The sequence below is a fragment of the Typopeltis vanoorti genome, chromosome 19, assembly GCF_054136105.1.
Source record: "Typopeltis vanoorti isolate ZY-2024b chromosome 19, IOZ_Tvanoo_1.0, whole genome shotgun sequence".
Taxonomy (NCBI): domain Eukaryota; kingdom Metazoa; phylum Arthropoda; class Arachnida; order Uropygi; family Thelyphonidae; genus Typopeltis; species Typopeltis vanoorti.
The window spans coordinates 16,736,262-16,760,227 of NC_143567.1; the positions used below are offsets into that span (position 1 = coordinate 16,736,262).

The 23,966-nt window shown below is 34.7% G+C and overlaps 1 protein-coding gene across 2 annotated transcripts in view; it reads right to left on the reverse strand.

The window, feature by feature from the left end:
* The window catches only part of LOC150095882 (general vesicular transport factor p115-like), a 245,709-nt gene that overhangs the window by 10,913 nt on the left and 210,830 nt on the right, over positions 1-23,966 (reverse strand). The window contains exons 20-21 of one of the 2 annotated variants that reach the window (XM_090409600.1): positions 8,660-8,740; positions 1,728-1,889 (exon numbers count right to left, since the gene is read on the reverse strand). In XM_090409600.1, coding sequence (XP_090265726.1) covers positions 1,728-1,889; positions 8,660-8,740 — 243 coding nt within the window. The remainder of the gene's footprint in view (positions 1-1,727; positions 1,890-8,659; positions 8,741-23,966) is intronic. The other variant, XM_090409601.1, reaches the window with a different exon arrangement.

Consider the following 23,966-nt stretch of genomic DNA (forward strand, 5'->3'; position numbering starts at 1 on the left):
TTCTGAATATAATGAAATAGTGAATTTTCATGGAAATGAATTTGAAGATTCCAGACACTTTAAAAGAATATCAATTGGTTAGCAAAGAACCAAAGAATATTTTCCCTTTTGTTTTAGAGTAGGCTGCATAAATCAATTAACAAGTAAATAGAAAAGTAATAACAATAAAACAGAATAAAATGAAAGAATTAGCATTATGCAATCATACCTTGTAAGATTGCATAATGTCTTGTAGTATGGAACTATAATAACCATGAAATACAAAGTGACCATATAGATTGCAAACTAAACTTTTTTTTTTTTTTTTTAGATGGATCCAAATTAAGTGCAAATAAAAAAATAAGCAATGATAATGTTTCTACATAAAATATGTCAGTTTTATATATTCTCCTGCAGCCTTTAACACTTTTATGACTGAAAAACAGAAACATCAAAACAAAGACACTGGAAGAGAGAAATTAAAAAAAGTAAAGAAAATCTTATGCACATATGAGGAGTAATTAAAAATAATAGGGACAGAATTTTTGTAGGAAAAAAAGCACATAAAAGTTACTGGGTTGTTGCCTTCAAAGTACTACCTCCTGAATGTGTGTAGAAATTCTAAATATCCTTCCAATGTTTCAGTATATCTGTGATAGGCTTGTTTGTAAATGGCCTACAACTGTCATGTTGTCATCATCATCATCATGCATATCAAGGATTTAGGCCTGGCATGGCCTGTTCCGGCCTTAGAATTCATCGTTGAATCGTTTAAGAGGATGTCCTGGTTTTCTTTTTCCTAATGGCTTGTATTTTAAGGCTTGTTTTGGTAATCTTTCTGTTTTCCTTCTTTGAATGTCTTCCATCCATTTATGTTTATATTTTTTAATTTTTTCTATTACTGGTTCTTGGTTTAATTCTTTCATAATTTCTTAATTTCTTTTGTGATCAAAGTCTGCGATCAACTGTCATGTTGTACCTAGCTATATATGATGTTCCGAAATCATTTCTAGTTCAGGGGGACAAAATCTAACGAGTGAGGATAGGTGGGGAAACCATGAGAAGGCAATGAATAATTAAGAATTCTTGGACACTCAAAGGTTACATGGAATACTGAAGTGTCAGAAATTAGATGCCTGAGGATAATTTATGACACCATTTTCAATTAAATGAGAATTTCGAATGTACTGGACAATGATTTAACAGATAATCTGATTCATAGTTTAGTCTTATGAAGAAATTCCTCATTTCAGATCCTCCACATTCAAGTCAGTGATGTGTTTGGTCTTAACATTTGACCAGAAGCACCTTGTTTTCTTTGGAAGAGATAACAATGGCAATCTTCTACTCTAATAACATTCAGTATGTTTCAGGGCTGTAGGTCCTACTTACTAACTAAAGTTTTCAGAAGAACTGGGTGCACACATGTTGCTCCTTTAACATCTATTTCAAATGTGATACACAAAAATACACATGCACCTTAGATCAGCGCATTCTTGACTAAGGAAAGCTACTTTGCTGGGAGGTGGTGTCAGGAAATGTCAATTATTCCGTATCATTGCCGCTGATGCTGTTAGTAGTTACCCTGAAAAAATGCTCTCCTGGATATTTTTGATCATTTGTAATTTATATAACATTCCACTGCTTAAGATTTATTAAAAGAAAAAAAAAACACATGGTTTCAAAATACATATTTAATTAAATTAAAAACATTTTTAAATGATAAATAACTGAATCAGAACCATCACCTTTTCTCCCAGCTGCCTTAACCTTTCTCTATATGATGACATTTTTGTATCCTGTTCAGAAAGTAACATCAGAAGGTCTTCCTGTTCCTTTCTTATTGAGTCTAATTCTTTAATTAAGTTTTCCTTTTGGAATTCCACAGCATCAATCTCTTGCTGCAGTTTCTAAAAAAAAATATCCCTTTTTATTTGCTTAAGGTTATCTACAAATGAGCTTCATGAGCAATTATTATTTATATGAGTGTATTTTACATTCAAAATATTATGTCATTTTCATCATTTTATCATCTGTTCAAAAGTATTATTTTTGCTCCAATGTGAACAGATGTGTAAATTTCATGCCACTTATTAATTTGCAGTAAAACATATATAAAACTTATATTTTTCACAAGTTTGTTTATTGGTGCTATCTTCAATATTAAGGTAACCTGTTCATATTTCGATTAAAAAAAATTGAAAAAAGAAAATTGGGGATTTTACTAAAGTTTTTGCTTTAGGAGTTGTTGGAACATCCATGCTATTCTCCAGATTTGAATCCCTCTGACTTCTATCTCTTCCCAAAACTAAAACTCTTCCTTGCTGGTCAACGTTTTTCTTCGAATCAAGAGGTGATTGCAGCTGTAGAGGGGTATTTTGCAGATCTTACTGAGAATCACTACAGGGATGGGATAATGGCGCTGGTGCATCACTGGAGTAAATGTATTAGTCTTATGGGAGATTATGTTGAAAAATAAAAATAATTTTGAAATTATAAATTCGCTTTTTCATTATACGAGAGTGGTTTTTTCAGACCATTCTCGTATATCTTAGAAGACCAAGTAAGGGCAAAAACAATATTGGATTCGGTTCATTCAAAAATTGGAAAAAGAAATTTCATATTTAAATGAGTATGCAATACTACATATGAATGCAGTGAGCTTAAAAATAAGATCACAATGCTTCTCCATTACCGTGATTTTTCAAAGCACATGATTTCAATATATGAATTTCATAATGTTAACCTACTAAGAAGTAGAGCCAAGTATTGAAACCATAAGATGTCACTCTATAAATATTAAACAGAAATGTTCAAAAAATGTATTTTTTGTGAATACCAATTCTGAATCACTTTTTATGTACTAATATAGAGAGAGATCTGTTTTTGTTTCCAATTAATCAGAGCTAAAATCTTCAGGATTTTGTTTGTCTTATTGTACAGGTAGAACCAAAGTAAAAAAGGTGACTCACAGTAAAAAGAAATGTGCATCATAATCAATATGAAATAAAAAAAAACATCATTTGCAAGTCTGGCAAAAATGTAACTCGATCTGCGACAGATCAAGTTACACTCTCACTCCCAGGTGTCAGAGGCGTAGACATTATTGAGTCAGCCTGCCATGTGCCATTGAGCTGTGTGCACCAGAACTCATGTATTATGTGTTATTCCTATCATGTGTTTGTGCTGTTCTCAGATTTTGCTATGAATGCGAAATTAGAACAAAGGACAAATGTGATGTTCTTAAAACTGAAGAAATCTGTTACAGAGACGCTTGAATTACTTTGTAAGGCATATGAAAAAAAATGAGCAGAATGGTACTCACATTTTAAGGACAGAACCACCTTGGAGGATGCCAAGAAGCCAGGATGACCGCCCACCAGCACAACCCACAAAAATGTCGAAAATTTTCGACAGATCATCCATGCAGATCGATGCATCACCACCAAGGAAGTTGCTGACAGAGTTGGGATTTCATATGGAGCAGATCAAGTGATTGTCATGAGAGATTTGAACATGCATCACGTCACTGCAAAATTCATTCCGTCTCTTGACTTCTGACTAGAAGGAGCACTGTGTGAACGTCTGTCAAGATCTTCATCAAAAGGTCATTGATGACCCAACCTACATCTTAAGGGTGATCACAAGGGGACAAGACTTGGGTTTATGGCTATGACTTAGAGCCAAAACAGCAAATTCATACCTCACTTGAACACCTCGTAATCTTCACAGTGGAAGAAGTCTTGGGGAAGTCCACATTCCTCAAGACAAGACAAGTCAGAAGTGTGACAAAGATCATGTTGATTATCTTTTCTGACATTAAGGGGATAGTGTTCCAAGAATTTGTCCCATCCAGTGAGACAGTCAATGCAGAATTCTACTACAACATTTTAAGGCAGTTGAGAGAAGATGTTCATTGCAAAAGAACAGAACTGTGGTGAAGCCGCAACAGGCTCCTCCACCATGACAATGCTCGCTCCCATAGAGCTTTAAAAATACGAGAGTTTTTGGCAGCCAACAGCATGGTGGTGGTCATCCTACATCCTCCTTACTTGTGAGATTTATACCTTACTTGGACACCTCGTATCCAAATTTAAATTGGATAAGTTCTAAAGATCTTATTAGCCTAGTCTGGTTTCTTTTTGATAGCACCTCGTAAATGTGATGACAGAAATGATTTATAAGAATGTGCAAATCATATTTTAATATCTGATCAGAAAAAAAAAATAAAGCAAGTGGCTAACAGAACTGGAATCAAAAACCAACTATGAGACAAATTATGGGGAAAGCAGCATCAACATGTAAAGTGGAAAGTTAGCAAATTAGCAGAAAATTTCAAAGAAAATTTTCACATCCACCTTCCCAAGTGTTCAATTTCAACAAACTAGTCTCTTCTGGAAAACGTGATTAATTTACAATATGAAGGATAAACTGAAGCTGCTGGAACATAAGGCATCAAAAGATCTGCAATTCATATTGGGATCAAATGCCTGGGAGACAAAACTGAAGTCATTCCTTATGTGCCAGTGAATTTTAAGAAAGATGTAAGTAATCAACTTGCAAAAATTTTTAAGAATGCTTGTGAATTATTATATGCTAACATTAGGATATCTTTAGACTAAGAATGTGACGAAGAAGGCCCTCCTATTTGTCAATAATAGGAGAATTCTTCACATCAGTAATACATCAGCTCCTATTCAAACAATGTTTTGTAATAATAAGAAAAGCTGACATTCAAAGAATCCTGGAAGAGTTATAACTTCAGAGTGCTATAAATAACACTGATAAAGTGTGGGAGAATGTAAGTCAGAAATTATCATCAGCAGCATACAGAAATTTATGCCCAAAATTATGCATGATTTTGAAGGGTACCAACCAAACGACAGAAACGAAATGAAGCAGTAGCATAGTTTGGAGATGTCTCATTCTGAAGATCAATTCAAAGAAGACATTCCTCGACATTAATGATGTTGCATCAGAACCTGTATATATAAAGATTACGAAAGAACCCATGATGCAGAATCTGAAGGGAACTGTTGAAGAGGAACACCAACCCAAGTCATTATTAACATAACCTTAATCATGACAGAGCATTCAAGGTTCATTTAGGAATTGATTCTAATACTGAGGCATGTTCATTTATTGTGAATCAGATAACCAAACCAAAATAGGCAAAAACATAAAAAAAACACGTTTTTTACTGTTTCTCTTGCAGTGATGACAACATCAAGAGTGAGAAAATTCTCCACCTACCCCCCCTAAAAAAAAAAACGACCCCCCCACATCAAGCAACTATGAAAATGAAAAACTTCATCCAATAACACCAACTTTCTGTTAAAGGGAAATGTCTCAGCACCATTTGAATAAAAAAATCATGCTTCTGTATAAGAGGTGCTTAAGGGTCAAAGCTGTATAACTGAGACAAGACTTTCACATAGCCTTTAAAGGAATGCGGAGAACCAACCATGGTTAAATGACATGCTACTAAAAATGTATTTTAAAACTAACTGTAGCATCAATTAAAAAAAATTCCATGTAACCAAAGCTTAAAACTTCATTTTATTTTATTATTGAACAATAAAATAAAATGAAGGAAAAATTAGAGATACCTGGGATACTAATAAAGCTACTGGACAAAGCAGTATCTTCCATGCATTGATAGTGATTATACAGAATTTTGGCAAACATTGCAAGAAAATAGCAAACAAATTTAATGATGCTTAAATGGAATTGGACACCATGGGGTTCTGATAATAACTTATCAGAACTCCATGGAGTCCAAAGACTCATCATGGAAAGTCCCACTACCACACAGTTTGCACTATGCTTTAACCCAGCATTAGTAAGGTGGCGGTGTCACAGTTATTTCTTTCTATATCTTTGGGGATCTGTGACACCCCACCTTACTAATGCCAGGTTAAATGCATTCACTGTCACTAAACTCACCTGCACATTCCCAGATAACACATTATAATCACCTCCTTTATACAGCTTCCAGGGACAATCTCTTATCCATCCCCATTCCATGAAAAACCCTATCAATACTGATATGGTAATAACCCCTTGCCAGCTTTTACACACACACACACACACACACACACACACACACACACACACACACACACACACACACACACACACACACACACACACACACAGTGTGTGTATGTGTCTCAATCATATCCTCTCCTCATATCTACCAAATTCTGCAAATTGCATTCTTTCAATCTGTTTTCACACTCAATATTTCAGAGACCAGCAACCACCTTAGGTAATCATCTCTGGGCCCTTTCCAACACATCGCTTTATCCTTATGAAAACCAGGTGACAATGATCCATATATGGCTTGATCAAAGCCTTAAGAATGGAACTATAACATCCTTACTTCCATACATCAGTGTCTTGAAAGTTTTTTCACTTGGTTATACTATAAATTAAAGATACCAAGAAATTATACACTTGGTTTAATTCTTTATCCAAGTGTAAGCAAACAAGTTTGCACCTGAACTCTTTTCAGGACTGGGGCATCTCGTATAAAGAAGCTAATGACTTCACATCACTTGCCTTAGTATCCCATAATGCAAAGCACATCTCCTTGTGAACATGTATAATGCTATGCATTATGGGAATGTTCCCAAATATATTAAGAGAATGTGATAAGCTCTTATGCCACTAGAACTGAGGATGATGGCTTTATTTAACATAATCTTAACCTACATGTCACGTGTTTTTTTCCCACATTACCTTAAAAGCCTTTCCCTTAAATAAGATGTTAGTGATAATACCGGAAAAGCATATATATATATATATTATATACATGAGGTGTGAGAATTTAATTCCCAGAACAGCTACGTAGTGTTGCCCGTGTGGTGATTTGGTTGGAGTCACATGAATAATCGTCTCTGTACTTGTTTTAACTAATGCATGCGTAAACCTCAAGCTGATAGAGCTATTTGCTAGTTGGCTATTGCAAAAACATTAGAGATCTGGATGTAAACTTTAGCGTAAAAATGTGTGATGAAAATTTGGAGCAGCGCGTTAACATCAAATTTTGTGTGAAAATCAGCAAAACTGCTACTGAAACATTAGGGCTGTTGAAAGTGGCATATTATGAGATTCAAAGGTGGGCGAGATGTGAATGACGACCCCAGAAGTGGGAAGCTAAAAACAAAAATGACAGACGCAAATGTGAACAGAGTGCGAGATGTGGTGCAGTCTGACAGACGATTAAGTATGCAATTAATGGCTGATGCATAGTAAATGAATCGAGAAACAGTCAGGGTAATTTTAACTGGAGAATTGGGTATGCGAAAGATTTCTGTGAAATTTGTGCCTTGGATCTTGATGGACGAACAGAAGCAGCGGTGGCTTCAAGATGCGACTGATCTTTCTGCAAATAAGCAAGGTTCCGAGAGTAACGATGGGTGATGAAACCTGGTGCTTCCAGTACGATCCTGAAACAAAACACCAGAACATGCAGTGGAAAACCCCCGAGTTCACCACGTCTGAAAAAAAGCACACGTCATGTTCACAGTTCAAGACCATGCTGGTATGTTTCTTTGATCACAAGGGGATAGTCCACTATGAATTCATTGAACAGGGACAAATGGTCAACCAACAATGCTATTTAGAGGTGCTGAAAAGATTATGAGATTCTGTTCAGAGAAAAAGACCTGAATTGTGGCCTGACAAGTGGATCATCCATCATGACAATGCACCAAGCCATAGTGCACTCATCGTGAAAGTGTTTCTGGCCAAAAAATTGATTACTGAATTAGGTCAATCTGCTTATTCACCCGACTTAGCTCCCTGTGATTTCTGGCTGTTTCCAAAATGAAAGAATGTACTAAAAGAACAAAGATTTTCTGACATCGCTGATATCCAGCATAATGTGATAAAGGAACTCAAGAGTATTCCGGAAAAAGAGTTCCAGGTCTGTTTCCAAAAATGGGAACACCGTCTAAACCAGTGTATAAATGCACAAGGGGACTACTTTGAAGGCGACAGTAGCCACTAATTTATAGTTCCGAACACAGATTTTTTATAGGCGCACTCTGGGAATTAAATTGTCACACATATAAATTGTCTTTTATATGTAGTTCTAAAATGAAGACTTATTTTACCAATAAAGCAACACAAATCTAAAATTTAGAGAAAAGCCAAAATTTTAAACAAACACTTCTTTGCACAGAAAGGAAACTGTTTTCATAACGTAAGCAAGAAAGTGAAATTTCTGTGCAAAATTAAAAACTTTACAATTAAGGTGCAAAATTTATCTCACACAATTATCTTAAGCATATCTGAGTAATTTTTAAAATTTATAATGGGGATTATAAGTATTGTTTGTAATAAATAAATTCAGTTAAAAATGTGTAAATGTAGAGGTTCAGAAAATTTATTGTTATATGTGTTATTTGATGAAAATGGGACAGTATAACTGAACTACACTGCAAAGCCAACAAAAATTACAGTTAACCAAAGCAAGGAATTAATGAAAGCACTTTTGAGAAATGACAACTGAAACTAATCAGATAAAAACACATCAGGGTTGAGAACAGAGTAAATTAAATGCTTGCTTTAACAGAACTGAAGTCGTTAACAAAACAAAGACAATACCGAAACAAACAAAAAGCTTGAAGCCATCATTTGTTGTTCTCAATGTTTATATGAACCTAATCACCTGGTTCTTCTTGTGGACCCTAAGAACTCTCTGTAGCAAGGATTTCTTCTCCTCCTTCCATTTCTTGCAATTCCAAATACACTATAGAAGATGAAGTGTTTCAACAACTATGGATACAATGTATTTAGTACAGCTGTAAATTTACTGTTTGATTCAAATACAATTTATAACTATTCTTAAATTACTTTGAAAATTTTGCATGCTTGCTAATCTTGCTCACTCTATCATTCGCTATGCATACATAGATATATATACAGTAAAACCACGTTTTTATGTTCCTGCAATTTACGTCATTTTCCGTTGGTCCCGTCTTAAGGCCTATTCTTATGATATATTGTTTTCCCGCCATTGACAAATTGATGTGGACATTATTTCCTGTGATTTGCGTTTTTTTTCTCGGGTGGCGATACTGATTTTCGAATCGATTTCTGCGGAAATCTGCGCATTTCTGTTCCCAGATGACATTGCTTTCAGCTGTAGTTTCGTTTCCGCCATTACAGTGACTTGCACGCTTGCAGCAGTAATGAAGTGATGAGCGATACCCTGGTTTTTCAATCACAGTACGAATTGATATTGCAGAATTTCTGCTATGTAATTTAGCGTGTGAAAGCTGCTTTCAAGTTGCGGTGGTCGATTATTCATGTTAGCAACATGGAGAAAAAAGACAGAAAATGTATTTCGGTAGAGGAAAAGATGGCAATTCTGCGACGTGTAGATTGGCATGCCAGAACATGTGTGCATTTAGCAAAAGATCTTGGACTCTCCGTGTCCACTTTGAACACGATAGTAAAAAACAGGTCAAGCATTGAACTGAATGCAAAGCAATCTGGCGCTATGTCAAAAAAAAAAAAAAAAAAAAAAAAAACGAAAAGCAAAAACAATCAACAATTAAAGTTTTTTTTAAATAGATAAATGTAAGTAATTGTAAATTCATTTATTTTCAGTTATTAAATTTTGTAATCTAGTATGTAGACTCACATACTAGCAGTAAGTTATCTTTTGGCATTTTTTTAATGTTTTTTTTTTACATTTCCTGCTATTTACACTTTTTTCCATCAGTCCCCTGAAAAGCATAAAAAAGGGTTTTACTGTCTATCTTAATTAGTATATAAAGGAAACAATGAAATATTATTTGCTTATAAATTTTGTATATACTGTTAGCCTTATATAACTGAGAAGCTGTATAGCTGAGAGGAGACCTCCACATAGCCTTTAAAGGAATGCGGAGAACCGACCAGGGCTTCTGACCTAATGTCCAATCCTCACCTTCTCGTGGTGCACCCTGTTGGGTATCTACTTGGATACTGAACAAACGAGGATGGGCTGGCAATTTGGGATTTAGCCGACCAAATTGTATTCTTATTGGTTAAACCAAAATAATGGTACAACATGACAAAATTTCATGCCGGCTGAGGCGTCGCCTGGTTAAACAAGGCCCCCCGTCGTTTTCGCCAGGGAACCAGGGAGAACAGCGAAAAGTCAGCTACTGGAACAAATCTGAAAACAAACCCCCAACTCAACATCACCAGAGTTAAAGATCGGTACTATCAACGTAAGAAACCTGAATGGCAAAGAAATGGAGCTAGCTGAAGAATTAGATAAATACCAGATCGACATAATAGGGGTGACTGAAACAAAAAAGACAAAAACTGGTGAGATTTTTCTGAGAGCAATAGATACAAAATGTTATATTCAGGCAATGACAATCAAGGAAAAGGAGTAGCCATAGAATTCAACACAAAATACGAGGCTAATCTTCTTGAATGGCAGCCAGTCTCAAGTAGAGTAATGCGGGCAAATATGAGAATGGGGAACTGGACAATGAGACTTATTTGTGCCTATGGTCCCACAGAAGGTTCTACTAAGGTAGAAGTGGAGGAATTTTTTGAGGCTTTAGAAAAAGCAACTGACACAATGAAAAAGGAAAAGTTGGTCCTTGTTGAGGATCTAAATAGCAGAGTAGGAAATGATTGTGAGACATACAAAAATATTTTGGGAAAATTTGGAGAAAAGAGCAAAGTTAATAAGGCAAATATCTGTTGGATTTCTGCTCAGGACATGGACTGGTTATTACTAACACCATGTTCCAACATAGAAATGTGCACAAATTCACATGAAGAGAAGAGGCAAGGAATAAGAAAAGTCTAATTGACTATGTTATTGTTGATAGTGATGTTTTCTCCCTGGTGCAGGACACCAGAGTGTACAGAAGATATGAAATTGGAAGTGACCACTATTTAGTCTTGAGCAGAATAAAATTGAATTTCCTATTGAAAAGAATAACATGTAAGAAAGTTTTAAAGCGAATAAAAGTTGAGCAGCTCTCAGATGTGAACTGTAGACTAAAATACACAAAGATTATTGAAGAAAAAATGAAAGAGTTTGAGAACAGGAATCAAACCTTGGAGATTCAGTGGCAAACTCTGAAGAAAACATTGATTGATTCTGCCAGAGAGGCATGTGGTGAGGTTGTCTGCAAGGATAAAAAAATCAGAACTCCCTGGTGGACACAGGAGTTAAAGAGGCAGTGAAGGAAAAGAAGAAAGCATATCAAAAGTTCCTGTCAAATAAGTCAGCTTTTGCTCTTAGAGAATACAGAGACAAATGTAAGAAAGTGAAACACTGTGTAAAACTAGCTAAACAAAAGTCTTAGGAGGACTTTGGCAAGAACATAGAAAATAAATATCAAGAAGATGGTTAGATATTCTGGAGGTTGTTAAGAAGCTTAGAAATGGAAGAAAGAGTGCTGTAAAAGGAGTAAGAGATGATAAAGGTGACATGAAAACGGGAGAAAAAGATATCCTCGAAGTATGGAGTAATTACTTTGAAAACCTGCTAAATGTAACAAGCAGTGATGACAGCACAGTGGTAAAAAACACTGACCAGGCATGCAGTCAGGAATACATATCCATACTTGAAGTAGAAAAAGCCATCAAAGGCTTGAAATGTGGAAAGGCAGCAGGAGTAGATGATATTCGACCAGAAATGCTGAAGTATGGTGGTATACGAGTCTTATGGTGGCTGCACTGCATAGTTTAGAAAGCCTGGACAGAGGGACGAATTCCTGATGATTGGAGTAGAGCTCTCATAGTACCCATATATAAAAAGGGAAATAAAACTGAATGTGAATATTACAGAGGTATTTCCCTACTGATGGTTCCTGGCAAGATCTATGCAAGTATACTTGAGAAACGGTTGAGAAGAATTGTGGAAGAAAAGCTTGGTGAAGAACAAGCTGGATTCAGGCCAAATAGAGGCTGTCAGGATCAGATCTTCACTTTACGACAAATAGTCGAGAAAGCATGGGAATATAACAAAGATCTGTATTTAAGTTTTGTCGATTTGGAAAAGGCATATGACAAGGTGCCAAGAGAGAAGCTATTCAATATGCTACAGTTATATGGTGTCAATGGAGCATTATATCAAGCAATACTTAGTCTTTATTTGAGTTGTAAGTCAGCAGTTAGAATTGAAGGAAGTACAGGAAGATGGTTTAATGTTAAATCTGGTGTTAGACAAGGATATACATTATCCCCTCTGTTATTCATTATCTATATGGATCACATTATGAAGGAAAGTGGTATTAAACATGATATCAGAATTGGAGATGTTAATGTCAGCTCATTGTTTTATGTGGATGATGTTATACTTCTAAATAAATCCACTACAAATCTGCAAGATTCCCTAACTAAATTGAATAACTGTTGTAATAGATATGGTATGAAGGTTAGCAATAAAAAGACAAAGACAATGAAAATAGGCAGAATCATTGAAAATGTCAACTGTGTTGTGAATGGAGAACCTGTGGAACAAGTAAAACATTTCAGCTACTTAGGCACAATTTTTACTGAAGATGTTAAATTAAATATAGAAATAGACAACAGAATCAGCAAAGCTGGTATGGTGGGAAGTCAACTGAATAAATTCATATTGGAATAAGAGAGAAATTAGTCGGAACACTAAATTAGCTGTATACAAGACAGTGTTCAAACCAGTTTTAACATATGGATCTGAGAGCTGGGTCAGAAGTAAAACACTTGACCAAAGACTAGCGACCGCAGATATGAGAGTCCTGAGAAAGATTATAGGCGTGAACAGATGGCATCATTGGCAATATCATATTAACAACAAGGATATTTGGAAAGAACTTGACATTGTCAGCTTCCAGGAATGTGTTGCCAGTGCTAATCTCAGGTGGTATGGTCACTTAAACAGAATGGGCGATAAAAGATTAGCAAAAGAAGTGTTCTCTGCCAGGTTGGCAGGAAAACGACCCAGAGGAAGACATAGGTGGATTGATACGGTACAAAGCGCCTTAGACGATAGAAAGATAACGTCTGATAATGTTGGAGTCTTGACAAGTAACAGACTGATTTGGAGGAAAATGCAGATAGGAAGTTAGTAATGATGTAAAATTTTTTCATGTAGTACTATCATATCCTGTATACCCCCTTGAGGGTACATGGCAGGAATTTGATGATGATGTTAGCCTTGTCTCTGGATTAGCATCAACAATGCTGTAATGGAATTTTAATGGGCCAGTTGAATATAAATTATATATGCTTTTGTAAATGTTCAAATTTCGTATTTTTCAAAAATCAACAGTTTTTAATAGTGTTAAAAAATTCTCCATGGGTGATGTAAATTTTCTCTAATGTTATGTTTCTAGTAATTTCTGATGTCTGGTATTTATTTCTGAAATATCAATGTTCATTTATTTCTTAAGCTTACCATTAGGGTTTACACAACATTTGCGAATTCAAACTGTGGCCATAATCAATTAAGATTGTGATCACATTATATATAATTTCAGATCTGACTGAACCATCTGGCTTGGAGTGGTTGGAAAAATTACATTTGTTCTCCAAAAGAGAGTTCCTGGATTATTTAATTCTTAGTTCACCCAAGACTAAATATGCCATAAGTTTCTTAAACGTTTCATTAGTGGATTGCTACTTAAGTATTTGATGTCAATTTTGGTCATTTCTGAGTGAGTAATTCTAAAAAAAGAAGAATATTTGTAAATAATGGTCAAAGCTCATTCTGCCCTCCTTCTTCCCAGATATATGAATTGCTAAAAATTCATAAACCCAATTAGCCTCTCTGTCCCATAGCAGATGCTACTGACCCCCCACCCCTTTTAAATTAGCCAAACAGTTAGCAAAATCTTTAATTCCACTTACTGGTCACACCTCTTAAATAGAAAATTCCACACATTTCAAATCTTTAGTCCAGAATTTAGTTTTAAACAATAATGATATCATGATGAGTTGTGATGTCACCTACTTATTCACAAATATTCCCCTTCCCGACACTCTAAATTTACAGAAAAATCCCTCCACTCAAACAATAGTGATCTTTTTAATTTTACTATTCATGCTCTTGGAAGGTCACCTTATATAAAGAGATAGAATGTACTACCATGCCCCCCCCCCCCCCCCCCCCCCCCGACCAATTTCTATATGGAGAATTCTGAAAAACACTCCTGATACTGCCAGTCTCGAGCCTTCTATTTGTTTATGATATAATGATGATGCATTCTCTATTTGGCAATATGGCTCAGACACATTACTCTTTCCTTCTTCACATTAACAGTCAGCACCACAGAATTCAGTTCACTATTGAAAAAGAAAATAACAGCTTGCTTTTTTAATCACACATCTGTCCATTGCCTTTCTTTCTCAGTTTACAGGTATATACAATATGGGGTCATCAAAACCCTTGTCAATGAGTTTCCAACCTCTGTTTCACTAACGCTTCCCTTACAGCAGAATTTGCTTTTATTTACCAAACTTTCCTGTCCAATGGTTACAATGCCAAAAAGATCTACAAATTATCTGTCCCTTCCACCTCCTCACATCTCTCTCTCAACATGAAAATTACAGTAATGCCATTACTATTCCCTATATCTGAGTCGCTTCAGAAAAAAATAGTCAGAACTTTAAAGAAATATGTCTTCCTCATTTGAAGCTGGCTTCCCCTCTCTACTCTCCTAAGGATCCACTTCCTCCCCTCTCTATTCCAGGTTCTTTGTTCTTACAGCTTATCATATTATGGTCAGACTGAGAGATCTACTAACATCTGCCTAGAAGAACACAAAAAAAAAAAAAATGCATCTGCTGCCACAACTATGGTCTGTCAGGTCTGGCTGACTATGCCTTCAATACCTTGCATGGAATCAGATGGAAGAAACCATCATGCTCCATTACAGCAAATACAAACTTGAAACTCTTTAGAATCAGTAGCAGACTTAAAAAACCACCTAATTTTAATAAATGCAGTTGTATTAAACTTCCTAAGATTTGGGAAACTTTAATTCTTAAGCCTCCCGCCCAATATCTAAGGCTAGCCAACAGCACCTATAGAGGATGCCCCCCATAGGACAGTCTTCATTTATTCTAATCTCATTTCTTCCACTTATTGTTTCTTGTGTATGTTTTTGGGCATGTTATTAAAATTTTAATATTGTATTCCTGAAGATGTCTCTGACAGACAAAATATGAACTGATTAAACATGTTGCTTAATTATTTCTCTTTGTGCTGTAATTATTCTATTAAAGTGTAACATGAATGTAAACCAGCATCTAAGCCTAAATACTCATTTAAATAATAACAATGAAATAAGAAATGAATAAATGCTTAGTATTAAGAGGTAAGAAATGAGAAGAAATATGAGAGGAGAGAAAGGAAGATGTATCAGAACAGAAAATGGTGAATGGAGAATCAGTGATGTACTGTGATTCTATGATTTGAGATCTGTTAGATAACTACAAAAGAATGTGTTTCTGAGAGAGAAGATTTATGATATGACTAAAGCTATATGCAAGCAGGTAGAATAAGTGAAGGTTATGACTGTGTTGGATGAACAAATGACCTGAAAAAAAAATAAGTATGGTATGAGACACAATATGAATTTGAATGAGGGAAATAAAAAAAGGTCAAGATTGTGAGCCTGCTGCTAAGGCATGAAAGTGTGAGGTGAGATGAAGATCTGTGAATATGGAAACTGTGCAGAAGAAATAGTGTGTTGTATGTTATGTTTATGTTAAAGAGGATGTGTACTTACAAAATAAAGTACACAAAGATTTAGTGGTATGTGCTTGAAGAAATTGTTTTTCAGTGAAGAGCGAATATAGGTAGTTGAAGAACTTAGGCATAACAGGGTGGCTGCATGAGAGTGCCAATATATGTACTAAGTTGAGAGATTGACATTGTTTTGACAAAGAATGAGAGAAAAGTTCTCAGTATGGAAGGAATGACCCTGAGAATGATGGGTCTAGTATTTATTATTTTTATGATTACTACATGCAACCCACTGTCTATACAACTTAATCTATTACTTAAATAATATGCCATCTACAGTGACTAATAGCAATTTTGTCTATTAACTGTGTGGGTTCTCTTGCTGATTTGCTTCTATGAGAAATGAAAAATCAAGTTTCCAGAAGATAACACTACTACTGAAATGCAAACTGAATTAATTCAACTTCAATTCAAAATGTTCATAGATTCATTGAGAGGAATGTCAAATAAGAAAAGAAAGCAGTGGGGAGGAATTTAGTTAATGAATCAACTCAGACTACCTATTTGAACCAACTGAGTTTCAAGAATTCCTTGAAAACACACATCAACATGACAGTTGGGTGTCCTGCATGTTCATAGGAATAAAGACAATGGATTTTTAGCATTGATTAATGAAATAAGATCATTTCAAATAACAGCAGCTATAGTGAGATTTTCCTAACAAAAAATGTGATGGCAAAGTATATTCAGAGAGGCCATAGTAGATTGAAAGGGTGAGGAGTATACTACTAATGACTGTAGAGGAATTTAATCGAGAGCAGAGATCCCAAATGGTGGTGGTAAGAATAATTCGGGAAATGCAAAAGCTATTCTGGTGTGATGTTAAGAAGACAAAATACATAGTTTGTATGCTGTTATAGGCAAGGGTTATCTAAAGAGGATAAACTAGATATACAATGAACCTTATGAATATAGGAAGGACTATCATTTCAACTATGAAGATACAAGATTGGAGACAGAGGAGAAAGCAAGCAAAACAAAAAGAGAATTGATAGTTACTAAGGGATAACTATCCTAAGCAGCGCATGATGAAAGGAACTTGTGGTACAGAAATGCTGGATCTAATAATACTATCTGACAATCTGTATATAAATGAGGTAACTGTTTTGCTTCCATATTTGGAGAAAGTGATCATTCAGATTTAACCTAGCAAGCAGCAAACAAATCATGAAATCTTTGAATAAAAAGGGATGTATATGTGAAACTATAAGGCAAGTGATTAGATAGAATGAGAAGGCGGCTTGAAGCAGAGCCTTTCGCATGAAAATCTGCATGTTAGAGGATCATTAGTGCTTGGGGAGCAGTCAAAGGACTTCTGTCTTAAAGAAGTGATATTTGATGAGTATCCTAAAAAAAAAAGACAAACTGCATGAAGTTTAATGGATGAATAAGATTCTGAAGCAAGAGCTGCCTTAAATGAAGTATAAAGAGCAGGCTAGAATAGTGATAATTCTGATAAGGAAGGTACAAGGGTGGTCTGAAAAGTTCTCAGCCTAACAATGAAAAAACAAATTTATAATTTCAAAATCATTTTTATTTTTCAACATAATCTCCCTTAAGACTAATATTTATTCCAGCGATGCTCCCTCTACAGCTGCAATCGGCTCTTGATTCGAAGAAAAACACTAACCAGCAAGGAAGAGTTTTAGTTTTGGGAAGAGACAGAAGTCAGAGGGAGCAAAATCTGGGGAATAGGGTGGATGTTCCAACAATTCATAGTGCAGATCCATGAATTTTCCCATTGCCAAAAAACACCTTTGTGGGTAAGTACATTGTCCTGATGAAAAATGATTTTTTTCTTCTGCAAGCTGGGTCTTTTTCTCACGAATTTTTTCGCCTAGGTTGGTTAAAAGATCGGAATAATATTCCCAGGTTATTGTGGTACCCTTTTTGAGATAATTAATAAACAAAATGCCTTTAGCATCCCAAAACACCGATGCCATGACCTTTCCTGCTGATGAAACCAACGTTGTCTTCTTTGGCACTGAACAACGGCTTCCATCTGCTTTTAACTGCTGTTTGGATTCTGTTGTGTAATGGTGAATCCAAGTCTCATCCATAGTAAAAAATCAACGTACAAAATCAGTTTTATTCTTGTTGAAATGCTCCAAGCACTGTTCAGAGATTTTCATGCGAGTGCGTTTTTGATCTGCTGTGAGCAAGGGTGGCACCTATCTTGTGCAAAGCTTTTTCACATGCAATTCTTCATGCAAAATATATCCTACACATTCTTTTGAAATGTCTATAGTCTCAGCAATTTTACGCACTTTGACTCGCTGGTCATCCAATACAATATCAGGTGGTGTTGTTACACTTTTTGGATGTCCTTCACATGGATCATCTTCAAGGCTGGCACGGCAACATTTAAACTCAGCAGCCCATTTCTTAATTGTCGAAAATGAAGCAGAAGAGTGCCCATAAACTTTTATGAACTTCGAATGAATTTCTTTTGGTGTTAAACCGTCTTTTACAAAGAATTTTATAACCACATGATACTCAATTTTATCCATTTCAAGGGATACACACAACACTTTTGCTTCAGACAGCTGTATAAAACAAACTATTCGATAGAATGACTCACAATTTCACGTGGATGCTTATGACAGACGTGCCATCTTAGAAAAAAAAAAAAAATCTTCCCAATAGTGTTCCCATCTATGGTCAAGGCTGATAAATTTTCAGACCACCCTCGTAAATCAGACAATGAAAAAGAAATAAGCTAAACAGACCAGAAGAAATGCAAGATAATTTTTTGTCCATTCAAGGTTAATGTAGAGTTGAATAAGAAGATATTTTTTGGCAGGGCATTCGACAAGGTTCTACAGTGAAGGATGTTATATGAACTCAGAATTATGGCTTTGCAAAATGCTTTTGACATAGGTAGCAATATGATTCAGTGACAGGTATCAGAGAGAATTGACATAGAAATGTCAGGTTTAAGAGTAGGGTGAGTAGTATTACAGGACTCTGAACACTGTTGTTTAACTTGTATATTAAGCTATTGGGTTTGTCTGGATAGTGATAAATAATAATAATAATCTGCCAATGATGCAAAATTAAGAAAGATTATAAGCACATTTTTGATAAAAGATCCTTACAAGCTGATCTGAACAAATTGATTCTACGAAAAAATGACAAAGAACGTTAGAACTAGTACAAGGTTATGCATTTTGGATGAAGATACTTCAGGCAGAAAATTATATTAATGATAATCTGCTACAAGTGGTCAATGAAGCTAAAGATGGTAGAGACCACATTGCTAAGGTGGTTGTCATCACATTGAGTAACTGCAATGTTAAAAAATACTAGTGTATAGAAAGGAGAGTTATTCTTCTACCTTACAAGTCTTGATAAGATCGCATCTTGATGACTGTGATATGGTGACTTGAGTTCAGAGGAGATAACTTAAAAGATGCAACAGCAGGTAACCAAGATGATATTGATCTGTGAAATTCTCTGCATATGAAAACAGACTGAAGGAATGTGGTCTGCAAAGTTTGCATAATAGAAGAAAGAGAGGTGACAAACACAAAAGTTGGTAAGGGATCTTGGTATAGAGAAGAGATTTTACAGTTCATGGCAGGTAGTGGGAGAACTTAGGATTATCTCTGGAATGGTTAGTCAGCATGTGATGATCAAGTTTTCTTGTGATGTGTAGCAAGTGTGTGCACATGGAATAAAATACTAGTGGATGCTAGTGCATCTTCAGTGAATGTATTCCAAGACAAATACAATAAGTATTTAGCATTATGTGACCTGGAAGAGGCCTATATTCAACTAGCCCTTTCCTTGCTAGAGGAGCCTGTATAAGAATAATTTCTGATCAAACTCCAATTTGTGTGTCAAATTAGGCATGAACACCATCTTACATACTCCTATTTTGACTTTCTATTGCTCAAAATAAATTTATTCAACTGGCTTCCCATCATCACCTGCCTTATATTATCTATTCCATATTTAATTTGCCATTCTAACTAAAAATCATGCCTAAGTTGCTAAAATATGTAACTTGTTCTACAGGATTTAGTTTACTACTCAGAATGCATCTAATGATTTGCCACGTTCTTGCCAATTTTTATAGTGTTGCAGATTTCCAAAATACATTGGTCACAGCAACTATATATTCTGGAGAAAATCTGATTAAATCTGCATATTTGAAAACATGCAGATTAATTTAAGAGGATAACAACCCACATTGAGATTATAAATAATAGTGAAGACAGTGTGCAACTGAAGTGTGACACAGGTGTAAGATTATTTAACATCAACTCATCTTCCTAAACATTGCCCAATCTAACTACTGTATTTGAAAAACTATGTATTTGAAACTTTGTTGGATCCTACTTCGTCTTAATCTATACCTTGGATCCGACATGTTATTTACTATGATGTTCTTAACAAAATAGACGGTTGCTAGTTGATTTCTAATTCAAATATAAAGAAAATTTATATTTAAAGACTGCGCAACTTTATATCTGAATTAGTTCAAGAATTGAAGATAAACCAACTCACAACTATCTCTCCTTTTAGGTGTTAATATTATATATACTGGCCGAGTATATTTAACTTATTAATCACTCCCGCTTTGGTTCGAATATTTTATGAATGGTGCAGTAAAAGAGATTCAGGCAAAATACAACTTTTGATTAACAAAAACAAACATTTAATTTTAAAATCACAAATTTTACAGTTAACTTCAATTCAGTAATTAAGATATCACACACATTTTAACTCCTTAGATAAATTCAAACATTCAACTCATACAATGGTAAATTTGTTATCTCTAATACAGTCCTTCTCACAGTTCCTTAAGTTCCAATTACAATAAAATCGCAGTAACACCTCTTCACAAACAAACACTTTTAATTTGATACTTCGGCTAATTCTCCGCAATAGTTACTGTTAGTATCAGGGAATTCTAAGATGAAACTCACACACTTCTCTGTACAGAAATATTAAGGTTGGAATAATCTTGCCATTAATCTTTTCTTCTTCATCTACTTATACTTAAACACTTTTTATAACTGTAAACACTTAAATAGTATATGGCACTCATTAAAATAATTCCTCTAAGCAATAACTGAATTAATCATTGGTCAAAATACATAAACAAACGTTGTTGCATAAAGTACTACTGATCACTTATGAATTAAGACAATACACAATAATTCCTTAACTTGAGGTTTTATATGCGCAGTTGTTCACTCTTCCGGCATTCAATTAATTCTTTAGACACTACAATTCTAATCACAGCTATCGGTAAACTTCAACTTTACAGCTCTACTATTCTTTAGTAACTTCGTGCTTTGTTTCAAGGTTCTGTGTGTGTCCTTGAAAGGTCGGCGCTGAAATTAAATCTCAACTCAAGTATCGCTAGTATATTTAATAGTCTCTCAGCTATTTTTCGTAGCTATAATTGTTATTCTACAACTTATTAGCTAACTGCTTCTCGACTAGTAGACTTTATTAGCTGCTTGAGTAACTTGCCGACTCGCTATTATCGCACTGTGATTCCCGAATGCTCCAATTCCAACCTAATGCCAATCCTCTCCTTTCTCTCTCTCTTAATAATCTAATCTCTCCTTAATAATTTCAGCATTCCTCGCTTATATTATATCCATTCTTCCCGCCTAAATTCTTCTCGTGATTTCTTTCTAAAACTCTTTTCAATAAACCTCACGTGGTGTTCCAAAACATGCTCGCTCACTTACCTACGTTTCCATGACAACAAAACAAAATATAATAAAATTGAGCTATTACATAACGTTAAACTTTACAAACAGGAATAAACAGAGAATATTTACATTTCAAATAATGCACAGTTAAATTATCAAATACAAGTTTTTATAATATTAACATAGTAATAATTAAAATAGCTTAATATTTAATACAGTCTTATCACTATTAATACATATATCTTTGATTAAATAATTAGATATTAGACAAAATTAAAGTAGTTATATGAATATTAAATTATAAAATAAGTTATTTACATTAAATAATTACAAGTTTAGCTTATGTGATGGAAGATCATGTTGGATTCTGAAGCAAATAATAATTACTTAAATCTCTATATATTCATAATCCAACAGCACTATATAAAGTTCCATTTACTCCATATGGATTTAGTGTTTTGAAAAATGTTATGCTTTTGAGATCAATAATGCTTATAACAGCATCCTTATTATATTCCCATGATTTCTAGACTATTTTTTATAAGGGAAAAATCTGTTCTCAACAATCAACTAGACCTAAACAAACTTCTCAAACACTTGCATGACTTTCCTAGAACACCAAGCAAGGAAATTTCTCCATAATTTTTGCACTGCGTTTTGGTAAGATGAGAGCTTCCATCAATCATCTAAAAATCATCCTTCTGCCTATGCAGTGCAGCCAATTTAAAACTTTTATGCTATCATATTTCAAGCATATCAGATTGAATATCATCTACTCCAGTTGCTTTTTCTCATTTCCTGTTTGGCTCTTAATATCTCAAGTACTGAAATATGTTTGCATTTTCCACAGATAACATTTACTCCTGTTATATTGTTTTTTACCTTATTTAATAATTTTTAAAACGGTAAATTTATATGTGCATTCCACTCATGAAAGGTTTACAACCTTTCATGAGTGGAATGCACATATAAATTTACCCATCGTATAATAAAAACCCATCGTATATTTAGTATGAAGGTATGATACCATATATAGGCTATGCATTAGATAATCTGGTTTCTTGCTCTAGAAACTACACAATAGTACTTTTTCAAAATCAAATTCAGGCTTTCAATCAGTAATCTAAAATTGGGCAACTAAAATCTACCAACTAAACACTACACAAACATTCATGGCATGGTGGAACGCAAACCCATCTGCTGGTCAGAGAAAAGAGAAGCTACCATACATTTAATACAGTATCAATTAAGTCACTTCAGGCTCCAATAAGAAAGGTGTGGGTCTCACACTAGGAGATGTTTTGAAAATAACTTCAATACATGCTTCCTGGCTGAGTCAATCAGCACGGTCTTCAGATTGCATTCAGTCACCTGAAGATTAGTGTCTTTCTTCAAATACTTGCTTTTTATATGTTTTTATTTGTATATATGTCTATAATTCACATATGAAAGTTGATAATCTTTTCATCATTTTAAAAACTTAACCTTGTGCTTTTTTTCACTAGAATACTAATTTTTATTCTGCTGAATGCCAGGAGATGGTTATTTCTTATTTCAAATTTCCTGTACACTCTTGTATTTTAGACTATGCTGAAGCTCTTGCTATCAGCAATAATGTAGTAATATGACTTTCTTGCTTTATGTGCATTCCCTCCATGCAAATTTGAGCACAATTTTATGCTGTTATAAGTTGTAATAATGACAAGCCTATGTAAAAAAAAAAAAAAAAAAAAAAAAAAAAAAAAAAACACCCTAAGTATAAAAACAAAACACATGTGTCGCATCTTTCACTTGGTTCCAAAGTAAATTATACTTACCAAGAAATATGTTTTTATTTAATTCTTTACCAAAGTGTGAGGGGGAAAAAAAAAAAAAGTTTACATGTGAAGTATCTTCATGCATGAAATATATGACTTCTGTATTTAACCTTGGTATTTTTCTGAGAAAGAGTTTGAGAATAGGAATCAAACCTTAGCAAGCTCTGAAGAAAATATTGACTGATTCTGCCAGAGTGGCATGTGGTGAGGTTGTCTGCAAGGATAGAAAAGATCAGAACTCCCTGGTGGACACAGGAAGTTAAAGAGGCAGTGAAGAAAAAGAAGAAAGCATATCAAAAGTTCCTGGCAAATAAGTCAGCTTGTGTTCTTAGAGAATACAGAGACAAATGTAAGAAAGCTAAACAGTGTGTAAAACTAGCTAAACAAAAGTCATGGGAAGACTTTGGTAAGAACATAGAAAATAAATATCAAGAAGGTGGCAAGATATTCTGGAGCTTGTTGAAGAAGCTCAGAAATGGAGGAAAGAGTCCTGTAAAAGGAATTAGAGATGACAAAGGTGATATGAGAAAAAGATATCCTTGAAGTATGGAGTAATTACTTCCAAAAATTGCTAAATGAAACTAGCAGTGATGACAGCACAGTGATAAAAAAAAAAACACTGATCAGGAATACATATCCATGCTTGAAGTAGAAAAAGCCATCAAAAGTCTGAAATGTGGAAAGGCAGCTGGAGTAGATGATATTAGACCAGAAATTAGACCAGAAATGGCT